Source organism: Lissotriton helveticus, chromosome 5_1 (genome assembly GCF_964261635.1).
Source record: "Lissotriton helveticus chromosome 5_1, aLisHel1.1, whole genome shotgun sequence".
NCBI lineage: Eukaryota > Metazoa > Chordata > Amphibia > Caudata > Salamandridae > Lissotriton > Lissotriton helveticus.
This window is the reverse complement of record NC_136065.1, coordinates 270,039,487-270,062,569: the sequence shown is the minus strand read 5'-3', so window position 1 is coordinate 270,062,569 and position 23,083 is coordinate 270,039,487. Positions and strand designations below refer to the sequence as shown.

The 23,083-nt window shown below is 41.8% G+C and overlaps 1 protein-coding gene across 1 annotated transcript in view; it reads right to left on the bottom strand.

The window, feature by feature from the left end:
* MEGF9 (multiple EGF like domains 9) overlaps positions 1 to 22,355 on the bottom strand; it is a 280,573-nt gene extending 258,218 nt beyond the window's left edge. The window contains exon 1 of the mRNA XM_078642182.1: positions 21,726 to 22,355. Within this exon, the coding sequence (XP_078498308.1) occupies positions 21,726 to 22,242 (517 nt within the window). The 5' untranslated portion in view covers positions 22,243 to 22,355. The remainder of the gene's footprint in view (positions 1 to 21,725) is intronic.
* Positions 22,356 to 23,083: the final 728 nt, after the last annotated feature.

Genomic DNA, 23,083 nt, shown 5'->3' with positions numbered 1-23,083 from the left:
GGTTGGAGGACCGCACCAGTCAGCAGTCAGGAGAGCCCTCCTGTTTTATTTGATGCTTTTAGCCAGGAGAGAGATTTGTAAACGACAGACAAATCCCCCACGCCCCCACTCCCAGGGGCTTGACTGGCTTCAGGCAGTTAGAACTATATGCAAAATGGACACTGGAGCTGGGGGGAGGTCTCTCGCAGCAGAATATGTGATGATTTCCAAAGATGGTGTGAACTGCAATATCTTAAGGAGATGTCCTATGATTACACCTGCGTAAAACCAGTAACCACAAAACTTGTGGGACTGGATCAACAGGGCCAGAGTTTCAATTGCAATAGTCCCGAGGTCGGAATAGGTCGTACACTAAGGCCTGATTTTGCAGACATTGGAAACAAACAAAAAAGAAAAAAAAAAATAGATTAGTCTTCTGCGATGCTACTTGTCCAGTTTTTAGGCAAACCTGGTGACTACAGCAAAATCGTTCCACGTAGAAAAACATACTGCACAAATATTCCCCCACTTCACACATCTGATGTAGGGTTAAGCACATCCATCCTTTTAGTGACCTCCCCCTTTACAGATCACATTTGACTATGCATTTGGAATACGAATAATAGTATACGCCAATTTGCTAAAATAAATAAGCCTCTCCAGGAAATGAGCGGCTAAACTACATTAACAGCTTATCACCCAATGAACTGTAGCAGCCACCTTACGACTTTCAGGTTTCACTAACCAACTGACATCTGTAGTACCCGTCTGTTGACACAACAGTGATTTTCAACCTTCTGGATATTGTGCATTCAAAGCTACATAATACAACTACACTGTACTTAAAGATGTCACTTCTACCAACCAGCAAACTTTCATATTCTCAGCAGTCCAAAAGATTGGGAAAAGTAAAAGAAATTAACAAAAAAAAAAAACCCACCTTACTTTAAAACTCCAAACGAAGGCAACCTTCCTTTGAAATTCAAACATTTCTAGGCCTTATAGTGTTAAAAACACGGACTACTTCCAATGAAAAGCAATGGCTGAGTGAACATAGAAAATGGAGAGTAAGGTAGATAGAATGGACTCCGAAGTAGCATGCTTTTGTCCCGAGGTACTGCATAGGTTAGAATGTGCATCCCACATTTCCCCTATGGAACAATTCGGAACCTTAGGCTTGTAAAACGAACTTTCAGAGCAAGGTACTGGGGCCCATATTCTTTTTATTCACCTTAGTTTCAGTGAATTTGCTGTGAAAGCCAGCCATTACAACTATTGCTAACTCAACGTGCGCAAACATGCAAATTCTCTCATTCAATTGAACCTGAATCTGGCAGCTTGCCAGAGTGACTTCTGTACCAGCAAGTCAAATGCCAGGCTTAAATCAAGAAAGGGACATCAGGTCATAACACATAATCTGCATTTGAGTGCTGCGTACTCCATGTGTATCTTCTGTAAAGGTCTTCCTGGACTATCATTGTTGGTCCATCCCTTTTGACCGGCAAGTCCAGCAAGCAAATTGAATACCACAAAATTGTCCATGGTGTTATCCGGTTTTCTGAAAGGACATCGATAGCCACAAAATGTCCAATTAAAATACATTTCTGTTGTTCAGTGTACAAGCTCAACGATAAGGATGGCAGATTCATATTACCTGAACTTCATTGGTTTACCCCAGAGCATTTTCTGAAGTCCTTAATCATTCATTGATGGTTATCAGAAAATAGTCAACTTCTAAGACTCTGCTAGTAAACGTTTCTAATTTGATCTCAACACAGTTATAATACCTAGAACGCTGTAACGCAACACCTAAAAGGACACCAACCACATTTCCCATTGCAGCCCTTTCTTTTTGTCATCCACCTTTCGGTCTCCTGTAATCCGACCATCTGGTCCTTTGCAAAGGCAGTCACCAACCTAAATAATCTCTCACTTTTGATTTTCTTTTAAGGCATGGCAGAAACTAAGCTAACTCCTAGACCTCCCCAGTGCTGCAGATTTGACTTGGAGCCCTAGGTAACTACTATTACCTACGACTAACCACACCGTGTGCCAGACTCTTCCATCAGGACAGCTTGTGCGCACTTCCAACCAGAGTAGTTTAACAAAAATCTAACATGTTTCTTATTGCTTGATCAGATAATTTATAACGTTTGATTGTGGTTTACAAACTTTGAATTTCAAAAAGTCGGCGGTGCTGTTAGGTCAAGCCATGTGAAGGCAGTGAAAGCCCCCACCTCACATATTAAGGCTCAAAACAAAAAGTCCCTTTAGAGCCAAGCAATAAATAATGTTTGACATCAACTGAGCACAAGGCTGCTTGTATAACGGCATTCTACTTTCATATTGGCCTGGACTGGTTTTAGCATGCTATGGTGTAGTTTTATAAAAGAGTATGTGAGAAGCTGGCCTGGTATTTGATGTACACTTATGTAAGTGGACACCTTGCTCCAGTCCAGACAACCCTTATGGTGATTTAAGAGGTCTTAGACAACTTTCTAAGTGGTAGCTGTGGAGAGCAGCCTTCAGGCGTAGTCCAAGAGTGTAAGGCAGCTTGTTTTACCAGAATGGAATCTTATAGTATAGATTAAGTGAAAAATAACCACACAAGGCATTTATAAAAGATATAATTACTTATTATATAATGCTTTCTAACACATACAAATATCTCCTACCTGGAGATATGCAAAATGCACACAATACTTTGCAAAGAAACACAGTAAATAGCAGGGGGGCCAACCCATATACTAAGAAAGTGGTATAAGAATCACGACGCGGGTCCAGACAATGTCGAGAGGACGTAGAAGTACTGGGGACCCAAGGAACCACCCAAGCTGAGGGTCTAGGAACCTCACGGAGAGGGTATACAGTGTGAGTACACAACGGCGTGCTCTGTACAAGTCTAAGTGCAAGTTGCAGTTGGATTTTTAAAGATTAAAAGGACCCTTCCCAGTGGACCCTGAAGAAACCCTGTGGAAGATAGAAGGTTGGAGAGCCACCCCACCCGTGTATACCATAGTACCCATGTTACCTACACCAGGGAAGCCGGGTGCATAGGTGCGAAGTGGTGTCAGAAACCGCTGTTTCCAATGGAGGACTTCAAGAAAGTGCCGCTGCTGGATGAGGAGAAATTGTCCAGTGGATTTTAGACAAGAAGTACCTGCAAGCAGATGGGACAGAGTCTATGTCGCTCAGGAGTGACCAGGAGACTTGGAAGACTAATGTTCTCTGATGTCGGGTGTTGTAGGAGAGTTGATGAGGACCATGACTCTGCAGCTGTGAGGACCAGGTGATGCTGAGGAAGCCAGGAGTCGTACATGACCTATCCCACGTCAGATGACGATTGCAGAGGGGTCGGTGTCTGGCGAGAGCACCAACAACCCTTGGCAAATTCAACCCATGCAGCAGTCGAAGGTGCAATGTTGCGACCAGCAAGATCCAGGGGACTCACCAAAAGCAGGGAAGTCAGGGCAGGCTCTGAGCAATCAGGGGAGCCCAAAAGAAACAAAAGTGACCCCTCAATTGGATCCGCAGGCTAGAGGCACTGCAGTAGCGAGAGGACCTCAAGCAGCTCACCAAAAGATGCAGGCCACGACGCACACGATGCAGTAGGGCTGGATATTCTGGTCTCAGGAGATGCTCGAGGCAGGGGCTACTTGGAGCCCTAAGATCTTCTTGGACGTAAACCAACAAGCCTTTGCAACTGCAATCTGCTGCGGGCGCAGGGGATCGGTCATTGCAGCCCAGCCCCCATGAGGGATACTGGCCTCAAACTTGGTGAGAGCAGGGCAGGCATAGAGAGCTGTGGAAACGACCACCTGTGTTGCAGAAACTTTACGAGTCCAGAGGAGCTCAGGATCAGCAGACTGGTCGACTTGGTTGCGTTGCCCTCGAATGCAGGGAAGGGACTCCTTCACTTCAGGTGTCTGATGCCCACAGACCTTGAAAGGTTCCTGTATGGTACACAGGTACATCATATTGGAAAGGAGATGAAGTAGAACCGAAACGAAGTCCAGAGTGTCCAGGCGGTAGAAGAAGAAGAAGAAGAAGAAATGGTGTCTACATGAATCTTATCCCACGACTAATCTAGGGACCCACCCACAGGTAAGCCCTTAAGTACCCTAAGGAATGGGTTGGGATGATTCAGGGGACCATCCCATGGGAGGGTCTGGACAGGTGGGAGGTTACTCCCATGTCCTTTGTCCAGTTTCGCGTCAAAGCAGGTGCCAAGGGCTCCCAGGACTGGTTTAAACTGGACTATGCATTGGGATACCAAATGTGTCCCACAGGCAGACTGAATGGCACTGGCAAGTGCACCCACCTTGCCCCAATAAACTAAATCCTGTCTGGGAGGTGGCCACACCTGCCTGTGACAGGATGCCTAATGTTCTGCCTTCCCCTGCTCGAGCTTGGCTCCCTTTTGTACCACTTCAGCAGCAGGAGGGCAGAATCTGGTCTCTGGTCTGCAGCAAACAGGGTCTGGAAGACTGGTACCAAGGACATGGAGAACCTAATGAAGGGCTCTTCCAGTGCTTGGAATCATACCTCCCACGCCGTTTACAGTGTGGGGGTATGAATCCAACATGTGTGATACCAAACATGATAGGATTCATGGCAGCCTGTTTCAAGATGGTCATCACGTAATTACGCAGTGCCCCTCCATATGGTATATGGCTGCTTCACTGACAACCCGGGAGAATGGACTCCATAGGATGTAGGGGCGTCCTGCTCATGCAGGGGCACCCTCTCACTTAGAACCAAGCACCCTGCCTTCACGATTGTAAAGGCCTGCTCTAGGGGGTCACTCATAGGTTTAAAGTGCAGTGAGCCTAGGTATAGGAAACCTATATCTTTAGTAAGTGGTGCTAGCACCAGCTTACACAGGCTGCAATGGCAGGTCTGTAGTTCCATTTTGAATGGTCTCCCTTGGGTGGCATAATGCATGCTTCAGCCCATGGGTGACACCTGGGGTATCTATGCCCTGGGTACCTTGGTAGCATATACTAGGGACTTATAAAGGGTACCCCTGTATCCAATCTGGGATGCACCCAAGTACTGAACATACAAATTTAAGGAGAAAGCAGATAGACTGGGGTCCTGATTAGCAGAGTAATTGAGACAAGGCAAAAGCAGTGGCTTAACAAACCATTCTTGTATAAACCCCCTATGGAAGAGACTGTAACCTCAAATAAAACATCCAAACAAGTACGTTTGTCTGTAGCACGAGAAAGCCAAAACAAAATCATCTTCGTAAAAGACGAAACGATCAGTGGGCTCTGCCCATCGAAAGTGGCCCTACAAACTTCCTATACAATTCCAGAATCAGCAACAGCATATGAGTTATAACACATACACCCGTTTAGTGGTTCATCCACGGAGTGTGCCACCAGCCAAAAAGAAAATGAATGCTAAATTGGAAAGTTCTTTTGAGACCAAGAATAAGAAAGAGAACTAACCTGCAATTAAAACTCTCTAATAAAACCTTCCCGTCACAAACTGCAGGTAAGCAGAGCAGCTTCATTAAGTCAGAAAATACCTGCACAATGGCTGCCAGTTTTCACAAAACTTCCTGATTTTATTGCAGGAAGAGAGATTGTAAAACATTAGAGCACAAAAAAAAGCAAAGACACATTTTTATGTATCGTGGTTGTGTAAATTATATTGGACCTGGAAGTGATGGGTGTTGGCTGCACGATAGTTTAGTAGGCAACATTTCAGTGTGACTGATGGACGAGAATAACTTGGGGCCTACTTGTTTTTTTTGGCTAAGTGGTATATAAGGTTCGATAGGTTCCTCCCGAATAGCATGTGGAAAGCTTGTTTGTTCTCTGTACATGAAGAGCTGGGTATGTCATATTTAAGTGACAAGATAGCAGTAAACCCTTTACTGTGTTGGCTAAATTGTTGGCTAAACAGTGATGTACCCCTTACTCAGCTTATATTGAGGGAAGCGCTAACGTGGGAAAACAGGCTAAAGGTACCATGGATAAAGTACCTAAGCACTTGCTTTAATGAATTAGGGCGCCCCGAACTCTTTAACTCCTGAATCCATTACGAAATTGGATGTTATTACAGTAAAGAAGGTTTTTATCTCCTCTAGGTATTCAGCCAGGGAGGATGGTGAATTAATGAAAGGAAGTGTACGGAAACATGTGCTATTAAAAACATCTATGCTCATGGAACCGTACCTGTCATGGCCCATGTCAAGTTATGATCGCTTCCTGCTGACTAGGTTCCGCATGGATTTATTTCACTTACTACTGGCCGTGCCTAGGGGGACTCATCGCAGTCAAGTGTTGCCGGCTTTTTATAATATACCACGGAGGCAATTCTTAAAACCTTGCCTCAAAAAACTAAACTTCACACAAATTAGACCAGCACTTTACTACCTCCAGTTGTTAAGTTGCGATTGCACTTTATTTGTATGTAGTTTTTTAAAATTAGCTCTCAAATTCAGGAAAAGTATGGAGGGGTAATAGTGCTACTGATAGTCAGATATATTTTTAGCCAACAATAAAAAAAATTATATTTCTATAAAAATTCTTTAATATTCCGTGAGTATGTTCTGCTTGTAACCTTTTTGATCTATGTTTTTTTTTTTTAATTCCTGCAAATATGAGTTGGTATAGGTGTAACAATTTCGATTCATGTTTTTAAAAAATAATTTTCTTGTAAATACGAGTCAATGTATGCTTAATGTAATATGCTTTTATGGTTATTTTTAATAACCGAATAAAGTTATTTGACTTGACTGCCAATTGGTGAGCAGCTGTGCGTGTGCAAACACCATATGAGGAATACAGGGCGCGTAGCAAAAGTTAATGATGATTAGGTAGAGGCAATAATCGTGTCTGGCAAAAGCACGTGTCTTTAACACCTTGGCTGCGGCTGGAATTCCGCGCTGGTGCTGGACATTCCGATCGCGGGCATGGTTATGACGGCGCGCGGGCGTCATCAGCACACGCCCACCGTAACTCATGATGACCGGGAGCCGTCATCAGCACAGAAGGGGTTAAACGGTGGGAGATATTTTATTTTCTTGTAACAGGATAAATTAGCCCCTGGATGTACTCAATACACACAGAGGCATGTGTGTATGAAACAATACGCTAAAGAGCTGGTGAACTAGCTGTAGGCAGCACATCTTTTAGACACAGACTGTAGTGTATTGAAATCTATAAGGCTGGTCAATGATGTGTAGGTAGTCAATCAGAGAATGGAAGCTACATTCCGAGCTGACAGTTACTGAACAAAAAGAGAGACTGTCATAAAGCGATCAAAAGACTAAGTAAGCCACAAAAGGATCCTGTGATGGCTGACCATAAGCAAGGCAGAATCACCAACAGTGGCACACAAACTTAACAGAAACTGTTGTATCGGTAAGCATCAATGTGACCCTTGATGGGCAACTGCAACCAGTAGAGAGGCCAGACAACTATAATAAACGAACTAGAAAGGAAACGGTTAGTAACCGCTAAATAGCTGATGGGCTGAATTAAGTGCAAGTTACTAACACCTACAGATTCCAGCAGCCCAGTTAAAGGACCCACAACAGACGTAGGACACAGTAGCATACGAAATTGTACAACCCATCTTAATCAAACAATTTGTAACAAAATGGACCGGCAACCAATGGCTGAAGAAATCTGCTGCATACAGATGGCACACTGGAGGACAATAAATGAGACCATTATTGTAAGTTATAACAACCACAATAGCCAACCAATATTAGACATTGCATAATCAGACCATCTAGGTGTCTCTGCACTTTGTTACCTCTTCTTTTCCCTTGCCTATCCTTACTCCCACATGCACATGACTTTATAGATTAATTGACCCAACTGCTGCAAACAGTATGGATATGAATTAATAATTTTTATGACAATCATATGCATACATTATAAGGCTTTCACATTTATTTCCAACACTCCCTCCTTATCACACTGCTAGGCTCTATGTTCTGAAGATAAGAGCACCCTTCTGGTGACCATTCACACAAGACACTAAAACGCTTCCCACACAGGCTTCCAATAAAACAAGAAATGTCCATCTAGTCACTCCCCTGCAGTGTTGCTCGCTGCCCACATGCATTTTCTATGACATGTGCCAGTCATAGCATAGACGGGCTGTATAAAAGGTGCAATACAGTAAAACGAGTCTCACTCTTTCTCTTTGAATTGATATCTCACTTCCCTATCTCACTTCCCTAGATTTTACTCTGTCAAATTAAAACAGCAAGCCCCATCCTTTCCGCCCAAGACATTTTCAGTAATGAAATCATTTTAGCAACTACTGTAGCAGATTTTCTCTTTTCCTCCTCAAACTATACTATCTTCACGTTTATCAGTTATTAATCTGTCTTCAACAACATCCCAGAATATTTTTCTTTTTTTACCTTGACACTTGACTGTATGCAAACTGAGCATTTAATGACTGATTTAGTCAAAAAGCACCATACTTCAGTCCATGTCATTGGCTCAGCAGTGACCCTCTTTTTTAAACTTTCTATGTAACAGAGTCGGTTCCAATTTCACATGCCATGCATACCATGTTACTTTTCCCCCGCTTTATGTGCCCCTGGGTTCTCAGTAGCCTAAGCAACTTTGGCACTTCTCCTTGATGTCGTTGTGCATAATTTGGAATTACTGCAATGAGGCACTATCATTTGATCCAAGAGAAAACATGAAAAACTGAGGCCTTTCTTCAGTTGCATAAGTAACTCAAAAACTCTTTGCTTAAAGTAGTAGGCAGAAAAAGACACTAAGAAAATGGCATTTAGGCTCCAGACAACTTGTTTGTAACCAAATCATGTTCTTTTAATACCCATGTGTTAGCAGATAACAAAAATGTCTATTCGCTCCAACTGGGTACGAAGTTACAGTACAACTGCATTAGAACCAATAGGAGTTGGACTGCTAGATCTGAAAACGCGCTTTCGGAAGCAAACTTTTTATCAATATTTTTTATAGTGAGGTTTATTAATGGAACAATAACTTTCTGTGTAGCACATGGTGTCCCAAAAGCGGTCTAAAGCACTGCAGACATCTTTATTGGTGGGGGCACTTTTTCGGCCAGAAAAACAAAACAAATGACAGCAAGACATTCTCCATATTCTAAATTTAGAAGTTTGATTCAATTACAAACCATGTCAAGCTTCCATTTGTATCAAAATTTTAATTAGCATAATAAAAGCAATTCAATCTGCATTAATGAGTTTAGACACCTTAATATTCTTTTACACTGCATTTTCAATGTTACCCGCTTTTACAGATGTTCCACTCTTTCAAAGAGAAGCCTTAATACTTAAGTGTCATAATACCCAAAAAATGTGTCAATTTCTTTAAGGGGCCTAAAACACTTGTTGGGATTCTAGTTGATCAAAAATGCTAATCTCCACCTGGATTGTGTACTGTGCCCTGTAGACCACTACAAACGTTAGTCTTTTAGGAAGAGGCAGAAAATCTCACAGCAAGTTTACCAATTAAGACAGAGCATCCTCGATTTACTGATTTTTTCTTTTGCGTATTATAAATCTATGCAAAACTGTAGTTCATTTTATAACTGTGATGTTTATTAACACAATCATCTGTTTAGACCAAGCAAACCCTTGGCATTAGTATAGCCGCCCCTCCACCCCGCCGGTTGCTGAACTCCCTTGGGGACAGGGACAGTAAATTAAATAAATAGCTACTGGATTAATTACTTTCAAGAAAATGGGCAATAGTTAAACCTCTGACACTCATTCTAAACTACTGAAAATATTTGAGTTGATTTCTCCAACATATAACTAAGTTGGATTTCCACAAAATATTTATGTATTTTGCTTACTTGAATTCGTGTTTAAATTAGAACTATGCTTCAGGACAAATTTGGATGAAAACTAAAGAGGATGGTGCTGCAAAACAGTATGTTTTTTTTATATCCTAGCCGTTAAAGGAATTTACCTAGTTTGCACACAAAGTAGAAACTTGCTTAGAAGTGGGGATATCATAAAGGGAAAGGGACAAAGTATGTGCGAGGTGCCAAAAATATTGCTTAATGGGCTGAGATTGCTTCTTTAAACATTCGATATTCTCCCAGTGTAGCTAAAGCAAGGAATACAACATGAGATAATATCCTAACAACCACTCTTGCCTTACTCCGGAGAACCAAGTTCAGAAAATCAATCCTAGAGGCTGCAAGAATATCCATCTTATGAATTCTACAGAAAGGTTTAGCACTTCAAGTATACTTTTTCAAACGACGAACGTTAATCATCAGACCCAACAATGGCAACAGTGCCCAAAGGGGTGAGATAACAAAGTAATGAACAATCACTGCAATGGGCATATTTCCAAGCCTATGTGTAGAACACCGAAACTCATTACGTAACACGTTTGGATTTGGTTATCTATAGCTAATCCACACCCCAAGTTAATATGTGTTTATGTGTATTAGGTGTGGTTTCCTCACCTGCCAGCTTGTTAAATAATGCGTATTATTTTTAGAACATGTATGTGTTTTATCGAGTGAAGATGTCCTAGCCATGAATGAATTTCCCTGTATGGTTTCATAACTGAAAATTAATTCTCTCACTGGCTGTATCTTTCACATGCACATTAGTTTATCATGCACGTTTGGAGATTACATTCAATTTCATTAGCCATGTCAATTTACATATCTCTTCATTCGGCAATTTAAAAAAACCGGAAGTTTAAAAGGCAGTGCAGGGCTCCATGAATGCTGGCGAAGTTTGGAGACCCCAAAAAACTTGAAAAACAGAGCCGAGTTGAGAAGTCTTCCAAAGTCACTTGCAGCCCAGTTCAACCCCTCCCTCGAGACAGAAGGGTTTCAGGACTGAAAAGGCATATTCAGTGCCATTACACCACAGTGGGAGGGAGTAGGATGCGGCCACTAAGGAAGAAAGGGTTTTTATAGAAAAGAACAATGGACTGTTTTGAGACCAACGAATTTCGATCTATGGGAACGTTCCTGAACAAATGGGAAATGGTGGCAACAAACTAAATTCGTTTTGCGAGGAAGAGTGGGGGGAACAGATCATGGCTGATGCGTGCTTGTGAAACCACTAAACTCTTTAACAGTTCCGCACGGAATATCTGTAACAATTTAAACAGAATTTTGACTAAAATGTTTCAAAAACTACGATAATAAATATATTTTAAGCAATTTGGTTAGCACAAAAAATCTCTCTGGGTAGTTAGTGCTACGAGGAAATGTATGCATGCTCACAGATATAAGTTTTCCATTTCCTACAAAGTCACGAACAAGTACAGATTTTGAAACTATAAAACTAAGTATAATAACATGAAGGAAGAGATTCAAGGCTTTAAGCCCTGATAGACCAGCCAAATTCCAGTCAGTTGAGGTGCCTGGATGATGAGGATGGCTGGTCTCTTGTGGGATGGGCGGACAATTTGGAATAGAAGATAAATGGGTAGAGAGACTGACCTAGAGGCAGTCACATTTGCTTTCAAGAGACTGACAGACTAACACTACAGCAGCACACGACCACAGCACTTTAAAAACGAAAGACCTGGTTTAGAAGATGGTTACTCCATCACAAAGGTGACTGATATCCCATTGTCTTATTACAAGTGCATTTTATCCTATGGCACCTGTAATAAGGCAGACAGGACATCCGTCACATTTATGAAGGAGTATCCATCTGCCCCACTCTAAATAAGGCCTTTCGTTATAGATGATGAGAGTAAATTATATAGTGGAATTGGTACAATAGGGATAATGGGTTTAATTCTAAGAAATGAGTCTTTTCCTCCATTTTCAAGAGACTTTTGGACCCATTTAAAGTTCGGCGGACATGGGATGCCATCACAACTGTGATGGATGTCCCGTCCGCCGGATTACAAGTAACATTGGATATAATGCACTTTTAATAAGGCGGCCGGAATACCCGTCAAATTTGTGACAGAGAAACCCATCAACTAAATTAGATCCTTTACCTTCACATCAATGCAGGTCCGAGCACAAGCTCTGAGCCAAGATAGTGCATTGTTCTAAATCATCATCTTGTCAAGCCATAGTTTTGTCAATATCCATCTCCAAAACTCTGAGCTACACCAATTGTGCTGTCTTAACCTTCATTTGTTCACCAAGGCCCTTGTCCTTCTCCAGAATGTTTTGGCTTCAATGTGTATATTAGAGTTCTGCATATCAAGAAGCAGACATTATTAAATTCTGTCTGTGTAAGTACTGGGACACTGGTTTACCAACCTCACTGTAAACACTGCACGCCCCTGCAGCAGTCAGAATTTGGCATAAAGATGTCCCGCCTGCCTTATGTAGTGCTCTGCTTATTCTCCTCGACATCGCCTCCAGACCGGCACTTAAACAGAGAATTTTGGACACGTGGTAGTTGTGCCATTTGTTGGCCAACTTCACCACTCTCTATGCCCCCAACAGACTCTGGCTATTTGTCCTCCAAGGGAGGACATCATCCCACCATTGGGATGGGATTAGTAAATCACTGCACTACTTCTCAGATTTTCGCTCAACTGCAACAATTCCAAAGAACGCTCTTGGCACCAGTTTCACTAGAGAGGACATGTGCATGTCACCATACCTCACATCCTGTCTGACAGCAGCCCTGGCTTTATCTTGCCAAATCCTACAGGACCATATATGATGAAAAAGTCTGCGGCCTAAGCAAACCCGGCACATGCCTCAAACATATGGGGAAAGGGCGGACTCGGCCACGACCCAAGTACATTAAGGCACAGTAAAATCAGGTTCCAGTCCCACTCTTTGGAGACTCAGTGTTGCATCAGAAAGACCGCCATGCTGAGTTCAAGGAAGAGGCCATGTCAATGCTTACAATCCTCTGTTCCCACTGCCTCTCTACTCTTAATCAGAGAATTAGCAAGCTCTTAAAAAAAATTTGAGAAATTGGAAATAAAAGGAAAGAGAAAGTGATAACGTAATATAAAGAGCTGTAGATGGAATCCTGAAGACATCTGTTCTTAGAAAAGAGATCAGACCTGCTGGAACCTGAACTGACCCCAATGTTTGCTTTCTGGCTCAAACAGTTGCAGAAAATATGAAGTCATCCAGAGACTTCTGCTTTGCTTCTGGCAGAATGTTAGGGAAACAATAACTTGGCTAACGTTGGTGGACACTTGAACATGCTTTCGCAGACTGAGGTAAAAGTTTGGCGCAGATGGGTAGAAGAGTGTTCTCTTGATCAAACCACACAAGGAAGGGGAATCATTTTCTGAAAAAAAATGCATCAGGTTTTAAGTTAGTGATTGATATTTGTACTATACACCGACTTATGATAAGGACATCATCCAATCACACAGCCAAGAGAATTAGGAGTTCTTTTTCCAATATCTGGTGCGGAAGGATGAATACATCTAATTAAAACAAACTGTGTTCCAAGATGCCCAAAAAATGGCAAAATTACAGCACTGCAAAAAAAAAAAAAAAATGAGAATATATATATATATATATATATATATATATATATATATATATATATATATATATATATATATATATATATATATATATAGTCACAAGAACTCCTCCCCAATGAAGAAGAGCAGAGACCCTAGGGGAACAGTTGGAAGCCTTTTAATGAAAGAAGTGGCGGATGCATTTCTGGCCGGTGTTTGCCGTCGTCAGCACCCAAAGCCTCCACAAATGAGATACACTTAGCTGGTAAGTTCTGCCTCTTAAGAACTCGCTGTTGTGAGTCCGCACCGCCCTCTGATGATCCAGCACACCTGTGCAGCGTCCCGTGCATGAAGGGAGACTACATGTCCCAGAATCCCATGTGGTAGGTCCTCGGGATGGTGTTGCTTGGGGGAAGGAATGATGACACACTCCAATGTGCATATGGCAGGATCGTCAGCAAAAGTGCGCCCAAAACGAAAGAAAAACAAAATGAAATGATTTTGATTCTCCAGCTTTGCAATTCACCAAAACGACCTCCTCAGCTCCCCTGTACTGCCTCAGCCTCAGATGCTGCGGGGTCCATATGGCGGGGGGTGCGCTGACAGTGCAGGTAGCCCAGCGCGGGGTCTGGTTGACCTCGCTACCGCAATAAAATCTCCCCCGGCTCCAAGGCGGACGTGGACCATTCAAATAACTTTGAAAAAATAACAGCAGAAAGCTTGCGCAGTCCGTGCCAGTGAAGTCCTAGCCCAAGCGAAGCAGGGATCTCTGAAGTGCATCTCTGGCTAACGCACAAGTAATTGTCACAAGAACTCCTCCCCAATGAAGAAGAGCAGAGACCCTAGGGGAACAGTTGGAAGCCTTTTAATGAAAGAAGTGGCGGATGCATTTCTGGCCGGTGTTTGCCGTCGTCAGCGCCCAAAGCCTCCACAAATGAGATACACTCAGCTGGTAAGTTCTGCCTCTTAAGAACTCGCTGTTGTGAGTCCGCACCGCCCTCTGATGATCCAGCACACCTGTGCAGCGTCCCGTGCATGAAGGGAGACTACATGTCCCAGAATCCCATGTGGTATATATACACACACCTATATATTCACACACACAATGCAGCATGTGCATACATGTGCATATAAACATCTGTCACAGATGCCTGACGGGCAACATTTTCAAGAAGCAAGCAACAATCCAGCTAGTCAATCGCCCACATCAAACAAAATGAACTGCTTGCCCCGTAAGATTCAGGATTTCAACGATGTGCAGCAAAGAAATGGCAACATTAAAAAAATCATAGAAGATCTTTACTGCAAGCCTCCTTATCTGTTTAGATTTATCATCAGCATTTGATACCTTAATAGGCTAAATCAAGCTTTGGAGATTCGTGTGTCACAAACAACTGGTCAGAGTGAGGAGTCATCCCTTTATGATGCTCACTGATGTGCGTGGTGTTCCCAAGAATCCGTTATTTAACATATGAAGTTCAATCTCTATTCGGAGCCACTGAGAATGTTGATGGAGGAAGCAGCGCTCACGACACAATAATATGTAGATGGATAGTGCTCAAATCTTCTCAAAAATCTCTATGCGAAGCATCCATACTGAAAACCTGCCCTTCATATCGGCATAACTGTCATCAAAACTCTAAAAGCTGAATCCAGAGAAAACTGAATACATCCTAGTTAGACTGCCTTGGGACTAGAAATTTAACAAAGATTGGCTGGCTGAACTAAATACTCAAGGCTTTGTGCTAGTACTAGCCATAATAAATCCCTGTTCATACGTGGTAACTGAAATGTATCCAGGGTATCTGACCTTGAGTATGCAGTATAAATGCTATATAACCATACTTTATTCAGTCAAAAAAAAAAAAAAAAAAAAAAAAAAAAGGAAATCATTCCTCCGCCCCTCAGATTTTAGGCCGGTTGTATATGACTTGATCTAGTCAAAATGATCTCTGAGAAAAAAAAAATCTATTCTGGCAGGCACCCCCGTTTCCGTTTTACTATCCATCAAAGCAGTATTCACACTGCAGCAAAACTCATTTCAGGCACTAAAAATACTAATAGACTACCAAGGTATTTTGAGAACTTCATTGGTTCTTGCTGGAAGCCAGAATATAATTTAAATCTGTGTCTATTAAATACAAAGGAAACCAACCTAAACATGCTGTTTCGACCATCAGGTTATCCAGTGCCAAAGAGCACCTGAGGTGCCTGCATAATTATAAATGAAAAACAAAAAAAACAACACCCTCTACGCGGTCACTCAAGCCATTGCAGAGGCTGTAGGCACCTCCAATGACTTTTATTTTACTGCCACTGCCTCCTATTTGCTCCCTTAACATGGCGTCAATCGTCACCTCAACTCATGTCTGTTTCCCATGTACCCCCCCCTCCTGATTAGTTCTCTACAGGTTTCAGATCACACAAAAATTAAAACTTTTATATGGTGAGGATTGTTTACTTCTGACTCTGTCATTCGGTGCTTGAAATTAAACTATAGAACTGTTGGTACTTACTACTCCAGGATACCAGTTTACAACTAAGTGCCAGTACTCTCCTACTAAAAGCACTGGATTTGTACAGAGGAGTGAAAGTCCTCAATACCAGCCCATTTAAATTACTAAATGATGCTTGATATTGTAAACAGCGGTCGTACTGCTATACTACAGAGCACTGATACCTGCAGGATGAGTGACCTTTGTAAGAATCTATCAAAAATGTAAAAAGCACAAAGTTTTACATATTCTTGGGCATATGTACACAAAAACAAATTCCAATGTAAAATAATAAAAATGCCAACCTGACTGCATCCCTAAAAGACAGCAAGAGTGATCTTAACGACGTGTATTATCTGCACACAAGCTGAAAACCGTTCAGGATGTGCAAGAGGGTTCAAAGTTTACTCAAAAGGAAGGGGCACTACGACACATTACCAAATGTATCTAAAACTATGATACAGGCCTTGAAATATCTACTCGCCCACTCGCAATTGTGAGTAAAATGTTATCAGGTCGGCTATTTTTAGCACCTACTAGTCCCATCTGGCGAGTAAATTCAGGCTTGAAAAGAACAGGTTTTCTGTTCATGTAGAAAGTGAATGAGCAATAAAAATACTATTAAATCTTGTTTTTATCTTGACACATTTGCTGTCTGTTCAAGGAAAGAAGTCAAATGCCAAATTCAAAGATGCTTTATTCGGTTTGTAAAAAAATACAACCATGTAGCAACATACATTTAAGAGAAATTTGACACAATACTAAATTAGGCTATCCAAAAGAAATAAAAGAAATACAATCTTACATAATAGCACTCATAATGGGACATTTTAGCAGTATCAATAGAGCATAATCATTAGGTCGTACAATTATTAGTTTAAAATTTTAGCAATCCTACGACCGTTAATTATGTGCAATATGCAATTTAAAGTGCTAAATATTGTCTCTAGATTTAGTAAATGTGCAAATTGGCAATTCTAAAGTGCATATGCGAGTAGCAGCACATAGTCTAACCATTAACTAAAACAATAATAAAATTCATGTGATAAGCCAACCCTATGACAAATATAATAGTAGCAGCAGTGAGTCCAACGGACATATGTGTGCAAAATACAAATACGTGATATAGCAGCATCAATTATAAAGTGCATAATACATTTAGCAGCTAGAGGAACTCATATGATAATTGATTTTCTTGCAGAGATACATTTTAAAATATAAGTAGCCACATAAAAGCATACATCTGGGGACTCTAGGTTAAACACTAGTGTCATTGCTGTTTGTAGATGATGCGTATTGTATTTTAAAAAGATGGGTTTCAAGTAATATTTCCTTAAAAAAGTATAAAAAGTACAAGACAGCATAAAGTGACACGTGCCCTGTTTGGATTTGCCATCACATGGGCATACACAGGTTCCAGGTTTTTTAGGCTCAGGAAAAGCCACAAGGTGATGCACAATTCCTAGGCGGAGGCGGGTTAAAACAAATCGGTGGGAAGGAATACTAACTGTTGCGAAATGAGAATGAAAACCTACATTCATATTATATTGCTGGTAAAAAATGAATGTACTCTGTTTAGTATATTTTTCCATCCTGGTCTCTTCTGTAAATTTCATAAACGAGACCTTCAGCTCCCGCTTTGATAAAATGGGGTCCATTATTAATTCATTGTAAATGTCCAATCCATATAAAATTTTATACCAGTGGTGTATATGCTTCAACCAGGGAATGTTCGAACGGCGATCCAGTTTGATACAATCTGTTATTACGTCCTGCGTAAACTTGGTTTCCTCTTTTGCCCATATTGAGCGCCACAAGGATAGAGGACGAAGGGCAATTAGATCATTGATATAGTACATATCTAATTCCTTGTGTATTAGCTCCGTTGAAGCCGTGACTGGAGCACTGATTAATCTTTTTAAAAACACATTCTCCCTCACCTGGATAGATTTGGTACACTGTGCATCATACCCCCATATTCCAGCTCCGTATATAGCTGAGGAGATGCATCTGGCATTAAAAAGGGTTAACATTTCACGAATTCTGCGATCCCCTAACTTAGCAGCAAATCTAAAAATACAGTTTGTATTCCGAGCCATTTTAAAAAGGACACTATTTTGCTCATTAATCCATTTCCCATTTCCCGAAAAGGTAATTCCTAAATAACAAAAACTATTAACAGATTCTAGTTTCTGTCCTTCTAGGAAAAAGGATTTATTTTTCCTAATGTTCTTACCACAAACCATAGTAACAGTCTTTCCTTTATTAATTTTCAAGTTTCTGTTTTTAATAAAAATATGGAATTGGTCAATTAATTGTTGTAGTCCATTATGTGTCCTAGAAAGGAGGACCGCGTCGTCCGCGTATAAAAGGACGGGGATACCATTTATAGTTGGGGCATCAGATTTAATCAATTTTAAAAATGTATCCACATGGTTAATAAAAAGTGAAAATAGTAAAGGGGCAAGTACGCATCCTTGACGGATGCCTCTCTTAACTTCAAAGAAGGGGGTGCACTCACCATCTGTTCCAAACCTTACTTTGCATGATAAATCACTATACAAGCGAGCTAGTAGATGGATAATTTCAGTAGGGGCGCCCATTGATAGTAATATGGGCCAGAGCAGTGCGTGTTCCACCAGATCGAACGCGGAGCTCAAGTCGGCAAAGCATAAAAAAAGGTTACCAGATTTGGCTTTAGTATACTTGCCGACTATGAGTTCCAGGTTCACGCACTGCTCCATTGTTCCCAGTCCCCTACGAAACCCATACTGCACTGGGGACAAAATGTTGTTCTCCTCGACCCAGGCTTCCAACCTCACTAAAAGGACTCGACTAAGGATTTTAACTGTCGAGTCCAAAAGAGAGATTGGACGATAATTCCTTGCCTCTGACCTTGATCCTTTTTTATAAAGGGGTATAATAATTGATTGGCCCCATGTCAGGGGTAGTTTATCTTCCACCGCTGCATTAAAGTAACGAGTTAGGATTGGGGCCCATAATGTTATTTCATGCTTAAAAAAATCCATGGGTACCCCATCGGGCCCGGGTGCTTTACCACCCTTACTATTTTTAATTGCATCTGTCACTTCATTTAGGGTTAAAAACAAGTGCATTTTCTTCCAATTAAAACATACAGTAAGCCCATCAAATTTAAGATCTGAGTTAAAAAATCTCAGAAAAATGTGCAATCCATGCAAGACAGCTGACATGGGAACTGACCTCAGGGGTATTTTCATTCTTTAGGAATGGGCCATTAATCGTTTCCCAAAAAAGTTTATGGTTTTTAGTTACAGCGGCCATATCAAGTTTATTCCAGGCCTCGTCCTGTAGCTCCCTTTTGCTAATTGACAGGGCCAGTTTATAAATAGTACGTTCTTCTCTGACTCTTTCTTTATTTTTTGGTTTAGTATTAAGTACACTTTTTAATTTATTCAGGGTCTCGGCACAATGTTTATCAAACCACGCAGTTTTGTTTCTTTTACCACTTCTGTTTTTTCTTAACAGGGAGTTTTCAACTGTGCATGTAATTTTCATAAAATTGGAAAGAACCTCAGGTGCTATCACATTAGGTGCAAGGCAGTATTCAACCTCTCTGGTACATTTACCAAGAATATCCTTTGTAAGTTTATTAGGGTCAATCTTAATCCACTTGATTCTTGTACCATTTGGTCTTTCGGCGGAAATCCCGTGAACTGCTTTACCTTTCACAACACTTTTTTGACCCCAACCCATTAACTCCACAGAGATGCTATTGTGATCACTCACAGGCTGCTCTATTACCCAAACATTGGTGAAAATGGAACCACTGGACACCAAGATGTGATCAATATTGGTATGCGCATCTCTCCCCCTAAAAGTTGGACAAATTTCATTATTGTTGTTTTTTGTACAATCAAGCAATTCCAGATTAAACTTGGCTATTAGATTATTCAGTGCGCTGCCATAGTTACTATGCGGAAAGTGATTGGCATAAATAATGCCACCCTCTTCATAATCCTCGTGGTGACCACATATCCCCTTCCGGGCATATCTGCAGGCTTGGATGTTAAAGTCGCCTGACCACAGAATTACAAAGTTATTCTTAGAGAGAGTGATTGCAGCTTCAATAGCCCGTTCGACATCGGGGACAATCATATCACGTTTTGGGCCCACAATATTGTTATAAAAATGTCAGTTTGTCTTTCAATTAATTGCTGCTTGAAAAAAGTAGTGTTTATTTTTCTCTTTCTTGCTAGAGTAAGAGGTTTTTGTCAAGTAAGCTGTCTGAAGATGTCAGTCATTTTTCTCTAACACAACATTTAAATAAATCGCCTGTAAATTAATATTACACATATTTCAAAATATATCATTAATTACAAAAGCAAAATGTATGTAATCAAGAAGTGTAATGTAAACAAATAGTTAAATAGGAGCAAACTAAACCAGGGCCCTTTAACTTGGTGATGTGCAAGTGGCACATATTTGCAGAAAATCTATTTCCAAACATTAATGTTTGTACACTTATAATGTTATCAGTAAAGCTGCATGTCAGTGGGAAATTGTGGCCATTTCAATGTAAAATCTGCTGATTACAAATGACAGTGTGCTACCATTTTACGCTTTAGTTACGTATTTATTAAAAGTGATAGTTTTTAAACTTGATTTGAGAAACATTCTTGCCCCCTGTCCTGATGAAAATGCAGTTAATGAACTAAGAGGCAAGTCAGGGGTCATGTGTATCCTATATGTGCCTAGATTTGTATTATATATGGAAAGTTCAGTCTACTAAATCAAACAAAAGATTTGTGTACAGAAGACATACTGAACATGTACATTTGAAGGTTCTCTCATATGTGATAAGGAAGAAAAGGGCAGCTCAATTAATTACATTATTTGCCCACAATCACAACATTTGTAACCAGTTTACGGGTCAAGGGCACTACAAATAGGTCAACTAGATTATTTAAATCACTAGACCTGCAGATCTAGTAACATTTGTATGATTTCTGGAGGCCTACTATGTCACAAGTACAAGAGAAAGAGAAAAGTGTGGTAAAATTTACCACATTTGAAACATAGAAACATGCTGTGTTACTGCTAAGGATACCATTACTCAGACAGCATCTGGAGTCCATCTAGAATCTTTCTGTAGGAGCCTTGAGATTAGCTGGAGCACCTTGCTCTATTTTGAGACAATAAGTGCAAAACTGGGTGCACCGCGCGCGGCACTGCTGTACACTGTGCAAAGAAAGTGCAGAGCCAAGTCTAGAGGCTCAGCGGACTATAGCATCCACTCCAGGAGTCTGTTTGACCTCAAGGTCACATTTTCAAAACCAAGACGTTCCACTCACACTTTTATCCCTCGATGTCGATAAAATAAGAACCACTGCGTTGGACAACAATAACTATCTGTTATTCGGGACCAGGATGCTCCATGGCGTGACTGTGCGCTTTACACATGCACGGTATGTTATTACAGCATCGTGTTCATTAGAAGCAGCTACAGCTGGAGGAGTGGGCAAAGGGAAAATTGAGATATATCGAGAATATGAGACCAACAGTACGCCAGTTTATAACAAGTTATTTGGAGATATTTCTAAATAGATTTACACACAAACAGCTCATAAACGGCGTGTGGGGGGAGGGGGGGTAGCAACATTGATTTTCAGTACTGGAATGGTCATTAGTGATGGCCAGAGACATACATCCCAAACCCAAAGCGACTGGAATGGTCATTAGTGATGGCCAGAGACATACATCCCAAACCCAAAGCGACATGAGCCTCGGGATTAACCCCTCTGCCTCCTAGCCCAGTATTTACTCTGGCACTATACGCAGCGCCTTCGCTTCTACTCACCGGGGCTCTCAGTTGTCGATCTCTCTGCGTGGGGGTCCTCTGAGGACACTGTGTGAGGGCCTAGAGAGCTGCTGTGAGTAGGTATGAAGGAGGCAGTTAAGCCACGACCCTCTGGGAAAGTCCGGGCGGCTTCGACAGTTGATGAGGAGATGCTGTGCGGATCCGAGGCTACGGTTGGGGCACGGGGCGCCGTGGGGGTCAGCAAAGAGCCCTCATCCCCATGAGGTAGTACAGTGGCCGGTCCGCCGGGGGTCGTGGCTGCGGCCTCCGGGACAGGAACTCCTGAATGTGCCGGTGATATCGGAGGTCCTGCCGGATCCGTGGAAAGGGTAGAACTCGGGGTCCTTGGACGTGGCGGCAGATCAGGAGCCGGCGACAGCTCAGGTGCCCAGGAGGAGGCCGGTGTGCCTGGAGGTGGCGGTGGGCCGGGAGACGACCCGGGGGTAGGAGAAGCAGCACTGCCGCCGATAAGAAGCGCGCACAGTAGCAGGCAGCCCTGTGCTTGTGACAGCTGCATGCTGAGCCTCAGTCCCCGCGGCCCTCCCTCCTCACACGGACTCGGCTACAGTGCCCGGGCCCAAGCCGGCTCCCTGTCACAGGCATTCCTCCGAGTGACAGTGGTGGAGCCCGCCCTATGGCGACTTTGCAATTTCGGCTGCAGCCAACGACGAAAGAGAGGCGCTGACCGACAGGCACTTCACCAAATCAAATGCACATACACATGAAAGCGCGCAGGAGCGACGCCAATCTCATTCAATCAACTGCAATTTAGATACTGGTGGGGCGGGTTCCATATAACTGCAGCCAATCATATGCACGGCTCTGTGTTAGCAGCCAATCGTGCTACGAGCTCATGTTTCTTTTTTACGACTACCTGTACTAAGATGGCTATTACAACCAATGGTAGTATATGGCCACCCCTATCTAATTGTCTATCTGCATGTCAGCCAATTGCCCTACAGCCCGGAAATGTCTGTTTATCTTCGTGATCTGCAATCATTGCCATATGCGGGGGCTGCTATCGAAGAATTGGCAATGCCACACTTGCTGGAAGAGGAGACGGGAATATCGAAGCTATAGATTTATCTGATATTGTTGATTAGTAAACGGCTGTATTACATACTGTCATGCTTGTAATCACTCTGCTTATTATTCGCAATCAACTGAGAATTGGAACAATTAAACCACGCACAATTTCTAATAATTATTCTGATTTTGCTTGGATTTTTAGTATACATATTTCTAGATCGGCAACCTTTGGAATTTCTGAAGCGTCTTCGGACTGAGTTTGTGTTACAACCATAGTAAAGAGGTGCATGTCAAACATGGCCACCATACAGCTTCATTCAGTGTGCTTT